We start from the raw sequence: 18,771 nt of genomic DNA on the forward strand, positions 1-18,771 counted from the left end.
ATATGTTAAGTTGAAATCTTAGATGCTAGATTTGAATATTTGATTTGAACTTCTGCTATCTAGAAGCAAAATAATTTGATTGTCAAGATAAATTTCTAAGATACTATAGTCCTTTATAGAATTAAAAATACTAATGATATAACCATACTGTGTAGCATCGGTGACTCCTTTAACAAAGTGCAAAAAAGTCTACCCATTAAATTATTGAATCTATTTAATTTTATTTCACTTATATTTTGGGAACCAAACTGTATGAAATTAGAATTATAGAAAATTTGCCATGTCAAGCACTGATAAGTTAACTACCAAACGAAAAAAACTAAACCCAGTGCCGTCAAGTCAATTCTGACTCATAGTGACCCTATAGGACAGAGTCGAACTGCCCCATAGAGTTTCCAAGGAGCACCTGGGGGATTCAAACTGCTGACCCTTATGGTTAGCAGCCCTAGCACTTAACCACTATGCCACCAGGGTTTGTTAAGTTAACTACAGCTAACATGTATTGAGGGCTTACTATGGGTAAGGCATTATACTTTGTGAAACATTTTACACATTTTTATCTCAGAGCAAAGTCATGAAGCTAGCAAGGGGTATTAGCTTTGAACCAGGCAGTCTGATTCTTCAGTCCTCCCTCTCAGCTGCTATACAGCCTCCTTATAAACTGCCTGTAGTTTTAACAGGTACATAATGTGTACGTTTACTCTCAAGCCTTAGCGCTTCTAGCTATTACAACAGCCTCCTCGATGGACCTGTTTCTTCCGTTTTTGCTTCCATAGCCCAACCAGCCAGAGAGAGAGATCTTTAGAAGCTTCAGTCATAGCTTATCACCTTCTTGCTTGAAAATTACTTAAGTACTATCTAGGCAAAGTAATGGCCCTCAGGGATGTCAGGTCCTTATCCCTGGAACCTGTAAATATTACCTTATTGAAAAAAGGGTCTTTATAGATGTGATTGAGTTATGGCTCTTGAGGTGGAGAGATTATCCTGGGGTATCTGGGAGGGTCCTAAATGCTCTCACAGGTATCCTTGTAAGAGGGAGACACAAGGAGACTTGACACACATAGAGGAGAATGTAATGTGAAGATGGAGGCAGAGAGTGGAGTGAGACTGTCACAAGCCAAGAAATGTCAGCAGCCACCAGAAGCTGGAAGAGACCAGGAGTGGATTCTCCCCTAGAGCCTTCAGAGGGAGTGCGGCACTGCCAACATCCTGATTTGGTCCAGTGATACTGATTTTGGCCTTCTGGCTTCTAGAACTGTGGGAGAATAAATAAATTTCTGTTGTTTTAAGCCACCCAGTTTGTTGTAATTTGTTATAGTAGCCACAGTAAATAAATACAAGTAGCTCCTCATTCCAGATAAAATAAAACTCCTTACCATGTCTTTAAATGACCCCATCTGTCTTTTTGACCTCACCATCTACCTTTTCTCTTTCTTCCAGAAGGGCAGAATCTCTGTCAGTTTGGTTTATAACTGTATTCTTAGAACCTAGAATAGTGCCTGGCAAGTAAAACCTGTTGCTATCAAGTCGATTTTGACTCATAGCAACCCTATAGGACAGAGCAGAACTGCCCCATAGGGTTTCCAAGGAGCGGCTGGTGGATTTGAACTGCCGACCTTTTGGTTAGCAGCTGAGCTCTTAACCACTGCACTGCCAGGGCTCTGCCTGGCAAGTTGTAGGCACTACAAATAATTTTAAAATGAGTTTTGATTGAATTTACTATTTGAGACAGTAAATGTCTTCCTAGCTACCTGAAAGACCAGTGACACATTGGTCTCAGCCATTGATAGCATTCTTGGATGAGAAGTGAAAATAGGATATCAATGCAATGGTGTAATGTTGATTTGTGTTCCTAGAAAGACCTTTTTCTTTTTGGAGGGGAGAGATGTATAACGGGGAAAGGATAAAGGAGATATAATTAACCAATATGAAATTGATTATTTGAGATTAGTGGATGTGTTCTAGCAGTCTTGTGATTCTGAAAAAAATTTTTTGATTTACTTTTATTAATTTTGCATGGCTTAATTTTTATCTATGGAAATAACTGCAAAAATATGAATTTCTCCCCCTGTGATTATTTATTAGAGTTTTTTATAGCTACAGAATATAGGTCAATTTTTTTTAAAAAGATCTTATTTTAAAAATTTTATAGAAAAGCATTTATTTTGTGAATAAAAAACTTAACTTCCTTTTTAAAGTCATATTTCAAGTAGCTCAGTTACATGGACAAATAATGTGTGGGATACCTACTGTTGGCCAGGCATTCTGCCTAATACTTTAGACTCATCCTTTTAAAAATCTTCGTAACAACCCCCCAAAGCTGTATTTATTCTCATTTTATAATTACAAAAATCTAGACTTAGAAATGTTAAGCAATTCACCAAAAAAATATTCAGTGTTTGACTAGCGCTAGTTTAAGGGGTGAGCTCTACAGGCCCCACCCAGAGCACTGGGCTTAATGGAGCATCGAACGTGATATGTTAAAAAATTAATTTGACTAAAACATCATCAAAACTAAATATCAAATAGTTAGCATAAGTTTATATGTTGTTGTTTGTTGCAGTAGTCAGCTCCAACTCATGCTGACCCCACATGTGCAGAGTAGAGCTGCTCCATAGGGTTTTCAAGGTTGTGACCTTTCGGAAGCAATACTTCAGACCTGTCTTCCAAGGCACCTCTGGGTGGGTTCGAACCGCCAACCTTTCAGCTAGTACTTGAGGGCTTAACTTTGCACCATCCAGGAGTCCTTAAGTTTATATCGATATTCCCATACTATGCACCTTGGCGTAATGGAGTTAAATAGAGTGGTGTACTAAACCTTGCTGTAGAAAATACATCCTTAAGAAACTAATTACTGTTTATTTCTTATTGTTACAAGTATATTTTTATTCTTATTTTCTTCAATTTGTCAGTTTGTTATTTGAAATAAAGTAAATGGATAAGTAGGCTTTTTTCCTGGTGCTATTACATTAAATGGTGCTGCTGACGCCCTCTGCCCAGCATGGAAATATCTTCATCTGGCCCTGTGTTTGATTAGGAGTATTTTTGGGGAGGTTTCTAGGAAGCATGAAATTATATAATTTATTCTTACAGCCCACCAAGAAAAAGAAGGGGTAATCTTAACTAAAGGAATTAGAGAACATAAACAAATGATACAAATTGCTTTCTTGGACTTACAGCTCAAAAATAAAAGCACATTTATCTTCCTCGCTACAGGTGACATTTTCTAAGATAAGTTAAAAGTCCTTAGAAAAGCAAAGGATTTTGTAAAAGCAACAAAGTTGTACATAATAAGCAGAACATACTGTTCCAGACCCCCTACAGGCCACAAAAGCCCACAATATCGTACAGCACTCTATTGGCAGGCTTAGTATTTAGGGACACTGGTGTGAAGGAAGGTGAAGAAGTGAAATAGTTCCTATACTGTAAGGTTGATGGAAGACAGCCATCAGGGTCAGAATTAACCTCACTGCATTTTATGGACTAGGAAGTATTGAATTACATAATTTTTCCTTCCATTTCACTAAGGAAAAAAAAAAAAAGATATGCAGTATTAAGGAATTAGAGAGCATGAATAAATGATACAAATTACTTTCTTCTGTGGTTCATAGCTCAAAAATAAAAGCACATTGACCACCATGCATTTTTGAAAATAATATTTAGGTTGTGGTTTTTTCTTTTTGCTAATGTGTATTTGTGGTTAAGGACAGAATGGGTTAACATTACTAATTATTTTACAATGATAATTAAAGTTCAGTGGAAACATCTACCAAATACGTAGTTTTTTCGGGGCAAAGTTATGTGACCTAATATTCCTAATAGGTGTAAAAATACTGCATTTTGGTAAATTCTGGTAAAAGCAGTGCCCTCGCATGTGCTTCCTAGTCATTCAGTCATACCTTGCTTGTAATGAAAATATGCTGGACCTTTTAGATTTCTTATTTAGAAAATCTATGATTTCTGTGATGATAGGATCACTAATATTTCTTGAAAATTATTTTTGACCGTAGGCATTTAAGCGATACAAAGGATCGTTTATAGATATTTTGATTTAAAATCCTTGCAAAATCATAAGGCAAAAAAAAGATAGTCACATAATCTACTATAATAAAGACCTATAGTGTTTTATTGAAAACTTGATGAATTAACTAACTTTTTGCAGTGTAGTGAACTAGATATTCTAGAAAAATGTTCCAATTTAGATTATCCAGAACTTTTAGACAAAATATAACAAGTATTTTTTTAAATGTATAGCTAAGTAAAAAAAAAAAAAAAAATTTTTTTTTTTTTTTTTAAAGTTTGTAAGAGACTTAAGGAAAATCTCCAGGGGTCAGAAACAAAGAGATGAATTCCACTTCCACTTAGAATGCAGGAAGCTGTAAGAAAACATTACTCCCATTCTAACACCAAAGGATAAAAATAGCTACAAAATCAGAGCTTTTCTTGAGCCCCTCAGACAGCTGATGTCACAAGGCAACCAAATGAACTGAATTCGAAGGAAGACAATCCTCTGAGGGAAGATGGGACATAGGGACACTTTAGCTTTTGGCAGAGTATAGGAGGAAGAAGAGTCCCTGAGTGGCGCAAATAGTTAAGCACTCAATTACTAGCATAAAAGGTTGAAGGTTTAGTTCCACCCAGAGGTGCCTCAGAATCTGCTTCCGAAAGCTTACGTCCTTGAAAACCCTGTGGAGCAGTTCTATGCTGCACATGTGGGGGCCGTCATGAGTCAGAGTCCACTCAATGGCAACTATTGACAACAACAATAACAACAGCAATGACACTGAAGGAAGACGTAGCAACCACAAAAGATGGTTAGAAAAAATCAGCTAAAATTTTAACAAGTTATTAAAGGTTGCACTAGGATATCAACTTGGAATAACTCAAAGCTCCAGACACAAAAGACCTTTGCACTCCCTTGCAAACTCTTTTCCATAGGCCTTCACTGTGTGTTCATGAAAAAGTTCAGGGGGCAAGGCGAGAAGCTGGTGATTGGCTGCTGCTAGGGAACAGGAACACAATGTTGCCCACTTCCTCAGAACCTCTGCTTTATGAAGCAAAAGTCTGAGTTGCTGGAGGAGGAGCAGCAAACCTTACTTCTAAGGCCAGGTGAAGATCCACTGCTTCTGGGGAGTGGTAGAAGGAAAACTCAGCTGTTTCTGGAAGAGGTGTTAAAAAACCCTCCCTCTCCCAGGACCAGGCAAAGATCCACTGTTTGTAAGAGAAGGATGGAAGCAACAGCCTTTTGGCCCTTGGAAGGGGCAGGAGACTTTAGATCCAGGACCTTACACTGATGTAGAGCAGAGCTCTGCTACCAGTGGGGAAGGGATAAGAAACTGGATCCTTCCAGACATGCTCCGTAGATACAAGGCCATGGGAAACAGAGTAGGAACACTGAAAAATCTTACCTGAGGCCCGGACTCAGAGACCCTGCTTAAGACTGAGGCTAGATCAAAAGAACTAGGAAGCCCCGGCCCCCACCATGAGCCAGAGCATGCAGTGATAACAGTAGTTAGCTGCTGGGGAAGAGACCAGGGTGTGGAGCGAGACCCCTCCTAAAAGTTGAGGGCAGAGCAGGGACACTGAAAAAAATCCTTTTGCATCTCAGGGCCCACTTTTAACGTAAGGTAACAGTGGCCCACTGCAGGAGGAATTTGAAGCCTGTGATGCCATGAAGGTTACCATGGTGACAACATGACCCAAACCCAGTTCAATCACTCTACTAGACTGACTCAACCCCCTACACTACACTTAGCATGCCCATTTCTGGGCATTAACACTGTTACCTCAATGAAAAATCACTAGGCACGCAAAAATAAGGGGAAAAAAACCCAGTTACCAAGATACAAAGCAATTAATAGGTCTAGTATCAGAGATGACCCAAATCAGGCAGGGAATTTAAAAATAACTGATTAATATGTTAGGTAGTAACAATAAAATATAAGCAAAATAAGTTGGTTAAGGTACTCTTAAAACTTCTTCAATAGTAAGATTGCAGTTTTTCTTAATCGTTTTTCAAGTCAGTGTCATCTGATGTCATCTGTGTTTTCTCACATGTACTGTCATCATGAATCTTGGTAACACTTCATTTCCTTAAAAAGTGCTTTATTTTGCCTTTGAAATTTTCTTCCAAGAGACTAATTCCTATTCTGTACATTTTGATGCTGGTACTTTCTTGATTTTACCAGAAGAAATCAAAGATTTATAGACTAGAATCATTCAAATGGTCTTCCATGGCAATTTGTTAACTGATAACTTCAAGATATTGTAGTTGTACACTCATTTCAACATTTAAAATGCTTATTTAATATTCTGGATAAGTCCAATCTATATTCCTTTGGGTTGAACACTGTATTTTTATGCAAATAACATGCACCTTCTATGTTTGTTTCCCAGTCGCTCCCCCCATGAGGTATTTTCATAAGTGCTGCTATGCCAATTTTTTTTTACATGTTGCTGTAAAAAATTAGTATAGTGCACTTACAAAAATACCTAGCGAGAGGAGGGCGTGGTTGGCAAGTGTAGAAGGTGAGCGTTATTAGTGTAAAAATGCGACACTACTGTTTGTATTCCCTTAAGCTCTCTTTCATAGTGGCTTGTTTCCTTATGTGTTTTATAATTTTGATCTATAGGCTCCTGTTTCACTGATCTTAATGTGAGAAAATTCTGAGATACCTAGTTGAAATGGAATTTTTCTGGAGAGTCTAACTGCTAGCTTCTTCTGGACATGCCAAATCTGGGACTGCGTTAAATTAGTATCTCAGCCATTAGTTTCTCCTTTTTTTCTAACTTAACCTGTAGTTTCGTGAACCCCCCAGGTAGAGAATGTAGAGAGAGATAAGGTCCTGTATTTAGAGCTTGAGAACATGAGGAAGAACCTCTCAGGAAAATGAGAAGAAATCAGTGATGAAGGAGGGGAACGAGAAATAATGTGGTATCCTGAAGGCTAAGTAAAGAATATATTTTATTTTCATTTAAATTGGAAGGTTGTAAGTAAATTAAAATATAGAATATGTATTTTTGGAAATTGCACACAGGGAGTTATATAGTCTTGTCTTTTGCCGGAATGTTTGGATGCAGCGTTGTTTGGGCATAGGTAGTCTGCTGTGAATTGTAATTACTTTGCTCATTGTGGAGCTCTGGTGGACACAGTGGTTAAGAGCTGTGGCTGCTAACCAAAATTTGGTGGTTCAAATCTACCAGGTGCTCCTTGGAAACACTATGGGGCAGTTCTACTCTGTCCTATAGGGTCGCTATGAGTCAGAATTGACTTGACGGCGGTGGTTTTTTTTTTTTTTTTTTTTAAACTCATTCTGAGTATTTTTAAAGAGTTGGCATTCTCTTGGGGATTTGTGAGTACCAAATTCTCCAGTTAATATGCCGCAAGTTTCTAGGATTTTATATTATTTTGATCATTCTTGTCCCTTGATTTTTTAAGGTTAAAAAAAAATTATGAAGTAAAACATAGAAAAGTGCACAAAACGTAAAATACAGTTCACTGACTTATGACAGAATGCATATATGTCTGTGTTAACTACCACCCAGGTCAGGAAGAACATCACCAGCAGCCTATAAGCCCTTCTTCTGTGCTTTTCCAATCACTGTCCCCTCCTCTCCCAAAGATAATTAACCACTGTGCTGACTTTTCTTTTAATTGAGTCCTTGGCTTTTTATTATTATGTTTACCACTTAAGCATATATCTGTAGTTTTGCCTGCTTTAGAACATTTTATGTGTATAGACTCATACAGCATTTCCAAGATTGCTCATGAAGATGAGCACATTTTTCTGTATTTACTGGCCGTGTGGTGATTCTCTTTTGTGAAATGCCTCTTTAAGTCTATTGTTCATTTTCCTGTAGAGTTGTCATCTCTTTCTAATTGATATACAGGATTTCATTATATTTTTCTGGATCTAAGCCCTTTTTTTGCTTATGTGTTGAAATATCTTCTTCTACTTTGTGGTTTATCACAATGTTCTAGGTTTTTGTTTTGATGGGATTTTATTTTTGAATACAATCTGATACTCTGTATTTTAATTGGAACATTTAATCCATTTATGTTTAATGTAATTGTGTGTATCATCTTACTATTTGCTTTTTTTTTTTTGCCACCTGTTCTGTGTTTCTTTTTCTCTCATTTCTTTCCTTATCTTGAACTGATTAAGTAGTTTTATTATACATTTTCCCCCTTTCTATTAAAAAAATTTTTTTTTATTAGTTTGGAAGTTACATATAGTTTTACTTTTCTTTTTTTAGTGACCTTAGACATTACAACAAAGACACTTAATCAAAATTTGGTGTTTATTGGCATTTTTACCCTTTTCTTGGTTATATAAGGACCTCACAACACTTAGGCTATATTTAATCCACTTCTGACTTATTTGTATTGTTGTCAGATATTTTAATTGTTTATATATTTTAAGATCAACAGTTTATTATTGTTAATGTTTTATATGTTGATGTTTTGTATAGGCACTATTTATTTAGATTTTACCACATACTTGTTTATTTATTTATTTTTGCCTACATATCTCTGGCTTTCTGTTTGGAATCATTTCTCTTGTGCCTGAAGAACACCCTTCAGTATTTCCTTCAGTTCAAACTGCTGACAAATTCTCTCAGTTTTTGTTATTATTAAAATGTATTTCATATTAATTTTGAAGAGGTATTTTTAATGCCATAGATTTTACGTTGTCTCTGTATAAATTTTGTTTTCTTTATCTTTCTTGGCATATGTAGAGCCTCTTGAATCTGTGGCTTATTTTCTTTTGTCAATTTTGGAGAATTCTCAGATGTTACCTTTCAAATATGGTTTTGCCTTCTTTTTCCTGTTCTTCCAGGACTCCAATTTCACATATATTGTACCTTCAGTGTTTTTTACTTTCCCCCTTCTATTTTCTGTTCTTTTTTCTCTTTGTGTTATACTCTGCATGTTTTATTCTAATCCATGTTCCAATTCACTATTTCATTTTTGTACGATCTCATTTTGATTATTGTATTTTTCAAGTATAGAATTTCTATTTCATTCTTTTAGGAACCTGCCACATTTTTTTTTAAATCTTAAATTTTTCTATTGAAATTCTCAATTATGTCTTTTATCCTTTTGAACCAGACAGAAGGTAAAAGTATTTTGATTGACTAAAAAGAAAGGCTTATTTCCACTTGCTTATAGAAATTTGCCAGACTTATCCATTGCTGGTGCCCCCCCAACCCCAAACAGCATAGTTTTCTTTATAAAATATTTAACTAATTAAATATTTCTAGAATGGATCCTTTGGAATGGCTACTTATAGCTATTGCATCCATTAATACATACTTCTTTGATAAGCAGATCCTTTCTTTGCAAAGTTTTAAATTGTTGCTTATTTACAGTTTTAAGTCTGCATTCTGAAATTAGCTATGATTGTAGTTTATTATATGTAAAAATGATTTAGCAGGTAATTCAGCGAGAACCTCAGTTATTAAAGCCATGGTATTGAAATTTGTGTGTTAAATTTTTTTTATGGTTATTGTGCTTGTGATTTTACATGGCAGTATATTTTCACTGTATATGTACAGTAGTTAAATGAGAGCATTAGTACAGGTTTTCCCTGCTATCTGAAAGTAGAGCATTCCTATGAAACCTTTCGTAAAGTGAAATGGTGTAAAGAGCAGAAGCAATTACCATTAATTTACATGGGAAAAAATTTTTTGAGCTTTCCCAGACCCCCAAAATGACCTACCAAATCATACCAAATAACAATAAAACCTAAAATAACAGTAACATGTAGTAAAAGCAGGAATGATATAAATACACAACCTGTGTACGGTAAAAATGTATGTAGAGTGTAGTTTCACTTACCAGAATTAGGAATACAGTGAGCACGCTGGAGGGCTGAGAGGTGGTTTTGGTGATGATGATAGCCCCAGTAGCCTAGCTGGCAATGGCACATGGGGCTGGGTTGAAGGACCTGGGTTCAGATCCCTCAGAAGAGGGGCATTTATGTTAACAGCTTGCCTGAGGGATGAGTCCTACAGTTAGAGAAATGCACAGGGGATGACAAGTTGAGGATGGGATCTCATGATGTATGGTGTGTTTACACATCATCAGGCATTTGATTGATTGTGGCTGGGTCATTCAATAAGGGTGGAGTATGGAGGAGCTTGGTTGAGCCAGTATGGCGGGATGATGCTAGATGCTAAGTGTAGTTTCTGGGACAGCTTGGCGACCCCAGTCTTGCTGCTCAGGGTCCCCACTGCCTCTTTAATGGCTTGCTGCAAAACAAACGCGGAGTGCTATTTCCACTCTTCGTAAAAACGAAAATCCTCTTCACGTTTCTTGTGGTTAGCTAGTGAAGACAGGTACTAATGTAGGTCTTTTGTAAAAGCAAAGTGCCACAAAGTAAACTTTTAAAAAGTGGTGGATACCTGTATTGGGATTTCTTTTACAGAAAGAGACCTCAGTGTACTTTTATGTGTACTTCCTCATGAACCTTGCTAATCACTGAAATACAGATTTAAAGAAAGGTAAAACTTACCTCTTTGTTATTCCTGTTTGTTGTCTCCACGTTATTTTTCCTCTCAGATTTTGATTTTTCAGTGTTCTCAACTAGTTCTCATGCCCTTCATTTCAGTGTGGAATGTGGCAATTAGGAGTAGGGAAAAGAATGTAGTATCATAGTCTTAGAATTGGCATGTTCTGCTTATTCATATTTAACTCGGCTTTAAAGTCTTTTATAAATATAATTTTAAAATGAAAAGAGTTACACAGTGTTATTGCTGGTTACTGACACCCCCACATTTATGACCTTCAAAACCCCAAATATTTTATTATGTCCTAGGTCTTCCTATTTTAATTTTTTAAGTAATTTAAGTAATGAATTTTTTAATTCATTACTTAAATTACTTAATTTCAAAATAAGCAGTCATGGTATCTCTAAAAATATAACCTCCTCAAAGGTACTTTTTAATTTTAGAGCTCCTTTTTTTTTTTTTTTTTTTACCTTTACCAGCACTGTTTCTGGTAAATTTGTTTACTAGTTCTATTTAATAGGTTTAGTTTCAAAATGCGTGAGTCCAAAATATTTGCTGTTTTAGAATAAGTCAGTGATTGATTTGATGCTTCTCTACTTTGTGTATCCTAAAGAGAAATCTCTTCTAGGTGGACATAATGCAGGTTTATTGGAGATAGCTAATTCCTTCTCTGCAATGAATATGTTACACTGTTTCACAAAATGTTCTTTTGCCCCATTCCGCCAACCAAAGAATGAATTTAAGCACAGAATTATCTAGCACATTTTTCTTCCGTGAGTGGGATTTTTTTTTTTTAAAACCTGTACTGTTACTAGTACAAATGTACTATTAACTGATTTATGAAATGTTTCATTTCATTTTTGAGGAATTCAGGTTGGGATGCCAGCCATACAGTAGCACGTAAGAGGAACAGTAACTGGCATTAAGGCATGCACTGAAGCAATAGAGGAATTTACTTTTCAGTGTCTTCCAAGGTCCATGAGGATGCACACTTATTTATCCAGAGAGTATGGACCTCACATATGTTTGTCCCGAGGGTGTGACTCTGTGGAGGAGAACACTTACTGGTAAGTATCAAACCCTTATGGCATTATGTTTCAGAGAATATGTTTAGAAATCAGTTGATTTTTAGCAGTGATAAAATCTCTTAGTCTGTGCTGGTTTCTTAACAGTGGACAGTCCCAGATGTTGAAGTCAGCACAACAAGAGAAAAACCCAAATCCTGATAAGACTTGAGGATTTTTCGAAAATTAAATGCAAAATAGTTGGGGCAAATGTTGCTGCAGGAGTGAAGACTAAGTAATACAGTAAGAAGATAAGACGCTGGAGAGCTTCTCATGTTCCTCTTTTGCATAAAGTTTGCATGTGCTCAAAAACCAGGACTTTACTGACTTTAAAAGGGGAAAGAATTACATCTCTTGGAACTTAAAACAGCAGACTCATGTGAACCGGAATGTACATTGTGGCCCTCACAATTTATTCTAATATTTCTTTGCAAAGCCCTTTCTGTTTCTGAATAAAACCTGTGTCTTCTGAAATCTGTAAGTGATGTATATATACTGGCCACATCAAATCTTCTAAAAGTGTTTTCCAAATCCAAAATTGTTAGTGTGGAACAAATGTTTGTTTCGGAAACATTAAAAAAAAAAAAAAGGTGGGGGGCAGGGTGGGATAGAAAGAGAGGGCTGATTTCAGCGACCAATTGCTATTTCTGTCTTAACATTCCTTCTCTTTTTCTTTCAGCCAAGAATTCTTAGGATATTTATTGATGACTGGTTGAAAAACTTGTAAAATTTTTGTGCAGTGTAATACAAAAGTTTAAAACAAAACAAAACAACCACCAGCCACCTTAACATGTTTTCTGGGAATTGAGCTTATCACATAAATACTTTGCCACTCCCAGATCCCCCACATCGCCATTTGAAGGCGAGGATTGATTTAAACCAAGTTTTAATAAGCGATGAATGGAAGTATAGAATCTGTAAGGAAGAAGTCAGTGCTTAAGAGTGCTTTGGCATCAGGCTGAATATTAGCTTGCTGGCCTTCAGCAAAATACTTGATCTCTCTGAGTCTGTTTCTTCTACTATAAAATGACCTATGGGATAATGTGTGTTATTTCATGGTACTATGACTGGTGGTGGTCACCATGTTGAATCGAAAGAGTCTAAGTACATGGTCTAAGTCATGGTCACATAGGGGCTGGGGTGGAAGGTGACAGGAACATTTCCTTGTCATGATAGAAAAAGAATTGAGAATGCATTTCTATGTGGTCAGTTTTACTTTGCTTTCTGCCTAAATCCCTAATGCATAAGACTGACCTCAAAATCTCTTGAAGGCAACTTTTAGGAGGTGAGGAAAATACATGTGAAGTGAGAGTGTGTCAAGAGCAGAAACTTTAGGTGAAAGGGTAAGAGATACCTGGTTATTCAGTAATTACTGAATGCCTACTCTGTGCTGGGAGTCGGGAATATAGTAGTGAACCACGCAGATAAAAATTCTTGCACTTATGAAGCTCATGTTTAGTTATGGGAGATAGACAATAAACAAATGAATATGTAGTATGTTGGATGATGGTAAGTGCTATGGAGATAAATAAACCTGTAATGGGAGTGGTGAGTGCCGGGGTCAGGGGGCTGGTTTTCAGTTTAAGACAGGGTGATCGGGGAAGGCCTCACTGAAAAAGTGTTATATAAGTAGAAGCTTGAAAGAAGTCAGGGAGCCAGCCATGTGTACATTTGGGGAAAGAGGGAGGGAGTGGGATGGGAAACTACTGGAGGGTTTTGAGCAGAGAAGTGACATGATCTGAATTATTTAAAAAAAAAAAAAAAAGCTCTCTGGCTTCTGTATAGAGAATAGCTAGTAGAGGAGTAATGATGGAAGCAAGGGACTAGTGGTAAGACTATTGGGATAATCCAAGACTGGATATGATGGTGGCTTAGACCAGGGTAGTTATAGTGAAGGTGATAAGTAGTCAGATTCTGGATATATTTTGAATGTAGAGCCTTTGGGATGCATTGATCATCTGATTGGGAGAATGGAGAGAGTTAAGGATGACTCCAAAGTTTTTGAGCTGAGCAACAAGAAGAGTAGAGTTGCCATTTACTGCTTACTGAGATGAGGAGGATTGTAGGAGGAGCAGGTCTGGGGGAGAGATTGGTTCAGTTTTGGGCAAGATAAGTTTGAGATTCCCAAGGGTTAGATAGAGAGGAGAGAGTTGGATGTACAGTGGTCATTATTAAAATGCTCATTTTGCACAATAAGTTGGTAAGTCATAAAAGTTCTGTTTGAATGATTTACTTAGAGCCTTTCTAGTACTTTCATATATAGTAGCTTATTGGAATGTTTATAAAATCTCTGTGAAGGTGATACACATATTATATATTAGGTAACAATTCAGAAAGGTTAATTTTCCCAAGATCACAGACGTGAAACTTGTTTTATGGCTCATCTATTATAATTAATAGTACTATATAACTTATAAAATAGACATATAGGGGAAATTTTCATAATTGCCATAGTTGATTAAACAAAGCAATACTTTAAGATACCTTTATTTTATTACATGTGCGTGCGTGTGTGCACGTGCGCGCACACACACGTGCTTACTTCTAGAGAAATATAGGTAATATCTTTGAGGCTTGTTAATATAGGTTTTTAGGGGTTTTTTCTGGTCTCTTTGGTATGTAGAAAACTAATTTTCTAACGTAGATTTTAACTTTGCATATGCAGTTTACAGTTCTTTGCATGAGGAATGGAGATTACTGAGTATCATTTTAAAAAAATGTATTCTGATATTTAAAAAGTTCTTTTAAAAACAATTTCTATCATGGTAATTTATATTCTTTTTTTTTTTTTTAGTTGTTTAAAGGGGGAAAATAAACCTATTTTTGCAATCTTAAGTGTATTGCTTTTTTGTATTAAGTGTATTGCTTTTTTGTATTAGAATTGACAGTATTTGTTTTTTGAAGCAGAAAATAATGCAATCACATGTGATTGTTGGGGCTTTGATGTTAATGTGCTGGGTAGGATGACAAACTGTATAATACAGTCAGCAAAATAGAAATTGAGATATATCAAAAACACCTAGTCTATCATTTAAATGTTTATGTACTGTTTATATTTTTCATTCAGTAAAGCACGTGGAATGCTATCTTATTTTATAAATTCCTAAGACATTTAAATTTTATGTGGTGTTGTGAGTAAAATGAACAATAGATTAATATAGTTTTCTTAACTAAAGTAATAAGAGGAAGTATATATCTTATAAGGTCTTATATTAATGATTTTGGTTTATATAAACATGAATTTTTTGAAAACGGTAATTTCGGATCTCTCATCTGTGTAACTAGCGAAAGCTTTGTGATTACAGGAAGTCCTGCGTGTTGCAGGGGTGGAAATGCAGTTAGCGGCTGCAGCGTCGTTTCTGACCATCCTACAGGAAGAATCAGTGTCAATTCACGCCTATGCCCACTCCTTCCTACAAGTCATTCTACTGCATCTGGAGCACAGGGATGTAGGTAAGGGGACTGGCGTGTTCATTATACACTTCCGTATTGTTTCCTGTATGTGGGCTATGATGTTGTTTGAATCCTGTTAGCCTGATGAAGGAACTGAATGAGACCATGCTGGCAGAGAGTTGGTCAGTGCTGTGACTGAAAATAGCCATGGCTGTCTCTTTCTAAAAACTTCAAAGTTCAGTATCTCTGAAAGCTGAAGACCCATTAGTTCACCTAAGGATTAGTATACTTCCTTATTATTTTTTTTTGCTTTACAGCATTTATGTTTATAGTATTATCATTCAATAAAAATGCACTGTTTGAGTTAGATACACTCCAAATATTATTTTTTTAAGTACAAACCAGTAATTTTTCTAGACGTTGGCTAAGACAAAAGAGAGAAACTTTTTAGAATATCAGTAAAAATAACGATTCTCGTTTAATCATTGTTATTGTAGCTATTAACGGCTGAGTTGAAACTGAATTTGTGAGCCCTTTAATTTAGCATGTTATATCTGTGTCTATCAGGTGTCAGTAATGCATGGCTGGAAACTCTTCTGTCTGTAATAGAAGCATTGCCAAAGGAAACCCTAAGGCATGAGGTAATAATAATATACCATACATATCGGTTAATAGTAATGTCGGTCATTAGGGTTTTTTCTTTCTTTCTTTCCAAAATGGTGTTTAAAAAAAAGAGTAGTTATTTCCCATTCCAAAAGCAACACATACTCATTGTAGAAAATTTGAGTAATACAGAAAATAGAAGAGAAACAATCCATGGTTCTGCATGTTGTCAGCCACTTTGAGCATTCTGTTGCATTTCCTTTCGGAGTTTTTTCTCTGTATATGGTTGCTGTTTGCCACAGTAGTGATCATACTGAATTTATATCTGGTTGTTTTTCACTTAGAATTATTTATTTTAAACTCATTTGGTAATGGCTACAAACCGCTTTACCTCTTTGTTAAACATTATGCCTGTTTTCAGTATTTGCCTATCAAAATAAAGGTATAAATGAACATTCCTGTAGAGCTTTTTCTTTTTTTCAGATAATTTCCTTAATGGTAGCTTCCACGAAAGGGAAATTACTGGTTAGAGAGCATTAACATTCTTAAGGCTCTTGACCAGCAATATGTGAGAATATTTGTTTCTCTGGACTTTTATAAGCAATGAATATTCTAATTTAATTTGATGGACCAAAAACGAAATTACATTTTAATTGCAATATTTTATGTGCTTGAATATTTTTCTATATATTATACTTAAACTGGACCTATTTCTTTTTTTTTTTGAATTGTTTGATCCAAATTGTTTGATCCTATCCTTTCATTACTATTTTTATATACTATTAACATTTTCAATCCTTCGTTATATTCGTTGCAAGTACTTTTCTCTGTTTGTCTTTAAATTTTCAACAGTGTTGGATATACCCTTCTCTAAAGGTTTTAGAAAATTAAGATGAGTAGGAAAATGGACAGGAAATTTATCTTCTAATGCAGTGTTTTTGCCTCCCTCATGTGTCTTTCTTTTCAGATATGTCATGGTTGAAACAAACAGTTAGTAAAGTGTTCTCTAAGGATTTTATTAAGTGTCTTTATCCTCATAGTTTATGATTCTATCACGGTGCCAAATACTTGCTTGAAAATGGGAAGATTCATCCAGTTGTAAGGTTATTGGTGTAATTGATGCCAAACAGCTGGATGATTATATATATATGAGCATTGACTGTAATGTAGATATGTATTATTTCTATATTTTGAAGACCACTATGCAGTTGAAAGTAATTTTTACTCTAAAATGCCATCTAATTATTTAAAATGTGATTTTTAAGATTTTAAATACACATTTTATTTTGAATCTTTCAATTTTAAATTATATTTATCAATATGCAGTCAGTAATTCTGGCTACTTTGCTGAAAGGAAATAAACCAGTTGACCCTTTTATTAGAGCCATAGAATTTTAGAACTTGGGCCTTTTTGAGTGCCCAGCATATACATAATATAGTATCAGACTGGGGTTGTTGTATTTAAATGATAATTAATAGAATTCATTTGAAGCTGTAATCTTTTGCATCCCTTTAGGATAAATGTAAAATTAATCTATATGAAATAAAAATAAAATTCAAGGCATCTGGCAATTAATTTGCCTTTTTCTTTTGAAAATGTGTGTTTCAAAATTATACTTAATACTCATACAGATCACTGCAGAATTCTCCATAAGCTTTAATTCAATTATTTTGGTTCCTCATTGTTTTTAATTGTGTGATTTGTCATCATCTTTACCTTAATAATCCAGAAAGCAAAAAAGATCATCCAAGGTATGAATCACCATGTACCTCAAATTATAATTCATGTTTTTAAAAAACATTTAGGATATTGTAATATTCTTTGAAGAAAATAGCTGATATTAGTGTCAAAAATGTATAAAACTTTGTGAATTTGCTCTCTAAACCTTCTCTTTTTAGATTTTGAATCCACTTGTTTCCAAGGCACAACTATCCCAAACAGTGCAGTCTCGTTTAGTTAGTTGTAAAATTTTAGGAAAATTAACCAACAAATTTGATGCCCTTACGTGAGTATTTGTATGTAATTTCTTGTCTATCTTATTAAATTAAATCAATTTAAAATGACTCTATGATTAACATTTATATTAAGTTTATATTTTTCCATACTGCATAAAAGCTTAGTTGTTTTAATTTTACAGAATTCTGACAGAAGCCTACTTACTCAGATGCATTTCTTCTCAATCTCATGGCTTTTGAAAGTTAATGAGGTTGATTTTCTTCTTATTTTTTATCTTACTGTTTCCCTGTCCTATACGCAGCGTACCTTTGAGAATAAAATGGCATTATTGTATAAACTTCAAAAATTGGTAAACATATATAGAATTTCTGCTTTCTTAAATTGTTGTTTTGAGTTCCTTATTTTGAATAATTTATCTTATTTTGAGATATTATGGAGAGTATTTGTAATTTATAAGTTATTCTCTGTCCAGATGATAAATACCAACTGGAAGGGAGTGTTGTATAATTATAACACAAGAGTGAAGTATAAAATTGGAGGATAATTTGGTTGTTGGTTGTTAGAATTAGACATTCCACTTGCTACCGTCTTTTATTTTAGCTGTTTATCAATTGCAATTATAAAATGAACCATTATTTTAAAAAAGATCCAGCCGTATATACAATTTATTAGTTGATGAAGCCATATAAATTTAATAACATATATAAAAATACATTGTAAGCTATAAACCTCTACAATGAAGTATATTTATTATTATTAAGGTAAAATAATATTTGATAATTGTTTGAAAATATTAATTATTCCAAAGGACTCACTCACTTACATATTTTTTCCTTACCTCCCTCAGCATTAAAAGAGAAATACTTCCGCTGGTAAAGTCACTCTGCCAAGATGTAGAATACGAAGTTCGATCCTGTATGTGTCGGCAGTTGGAAAACATAGCTCAGGGCATTGGGTAAGTATACTTTGCAGAGCCTTTTGACACATGCTTACTTCTGGATTGCCAGATAAGTATATTCAGTTCATGTGTTTCATGAAAGCATGCCACTGAAAGCCTATACTTTACATGACATGTAAAAATGATCATAACAACCACTACCTCCTGATGTATCTGTTGATTAAGAGACAAAAGTGTACATGTTTAACATGGTGATAGGCATTTTGTTAACATTAATTTCTTCTCTTCTAACCTTAGTTACTTTGTTTTAATTCCAAATACCTAGACCAAAGAAGGGAAAATGT

The 18,771-nt window shown here is 35.1% G+C and overlaps 1 protein-coding gene across 6 annotated transcripts in view; it reads left to right on the forward strand.

The window, feature by feature from the left end:
- Positions 1-18,771, forward strand: part of PPP4R4 (protein phosphatase 4 regulatory subunit 4) — a 131,727-nt gene that overhangs the window by 44,383 nt on the left and 68,573 nt on the right. For 3 of the 6 annotated variants that reach the window (XR_007518876.1, XM_049897779.1, XM_049897780.1), the window contains exons 4-7: positions 14,882-15,029; positions 15,537-15,610; positions 17,472-17,578; positions 18,377-18,484. Coding sequence is in view for 5 of the 6 variants with exons in the window: in XM_049897779.1 (XP_049753736.1) it covers positions 14,882-15,029; positions 15,537-15,610; positions 17,472-17,578; positions 18,377-18,484 (437 nt within the window). In the remaining variant the exon portion in view is untranslated. Of the gene's footprint in view, positions 1-11,475; positions 12,122-14,881; positions 15,030-15,536; positions 15,611-17,471; positions 17,579-18,376; positions 18,485-18,771 lie in introns of those variants that run through there. The other 3 variants (XM_049897781.1, XM_049897782.1, XM_049897783.1) reach the window with 3 other exon arrangements.

This window comes from Elephas maximus, chromosome 10, assembly GCF_024166365.1.
Source record: "Elephas maximus indicus isolate mEleMax1 chromosome 10, mEleMax1 primary haplotype, whole genome shotgun sequence".
Classification (NCBI taxonomy): domain Eukaryota; kingdom Metazoa; phylum Chordata; class Mammalia; order Proboscidea; family Elephantidae; genus Elephas; species Elephas maximus.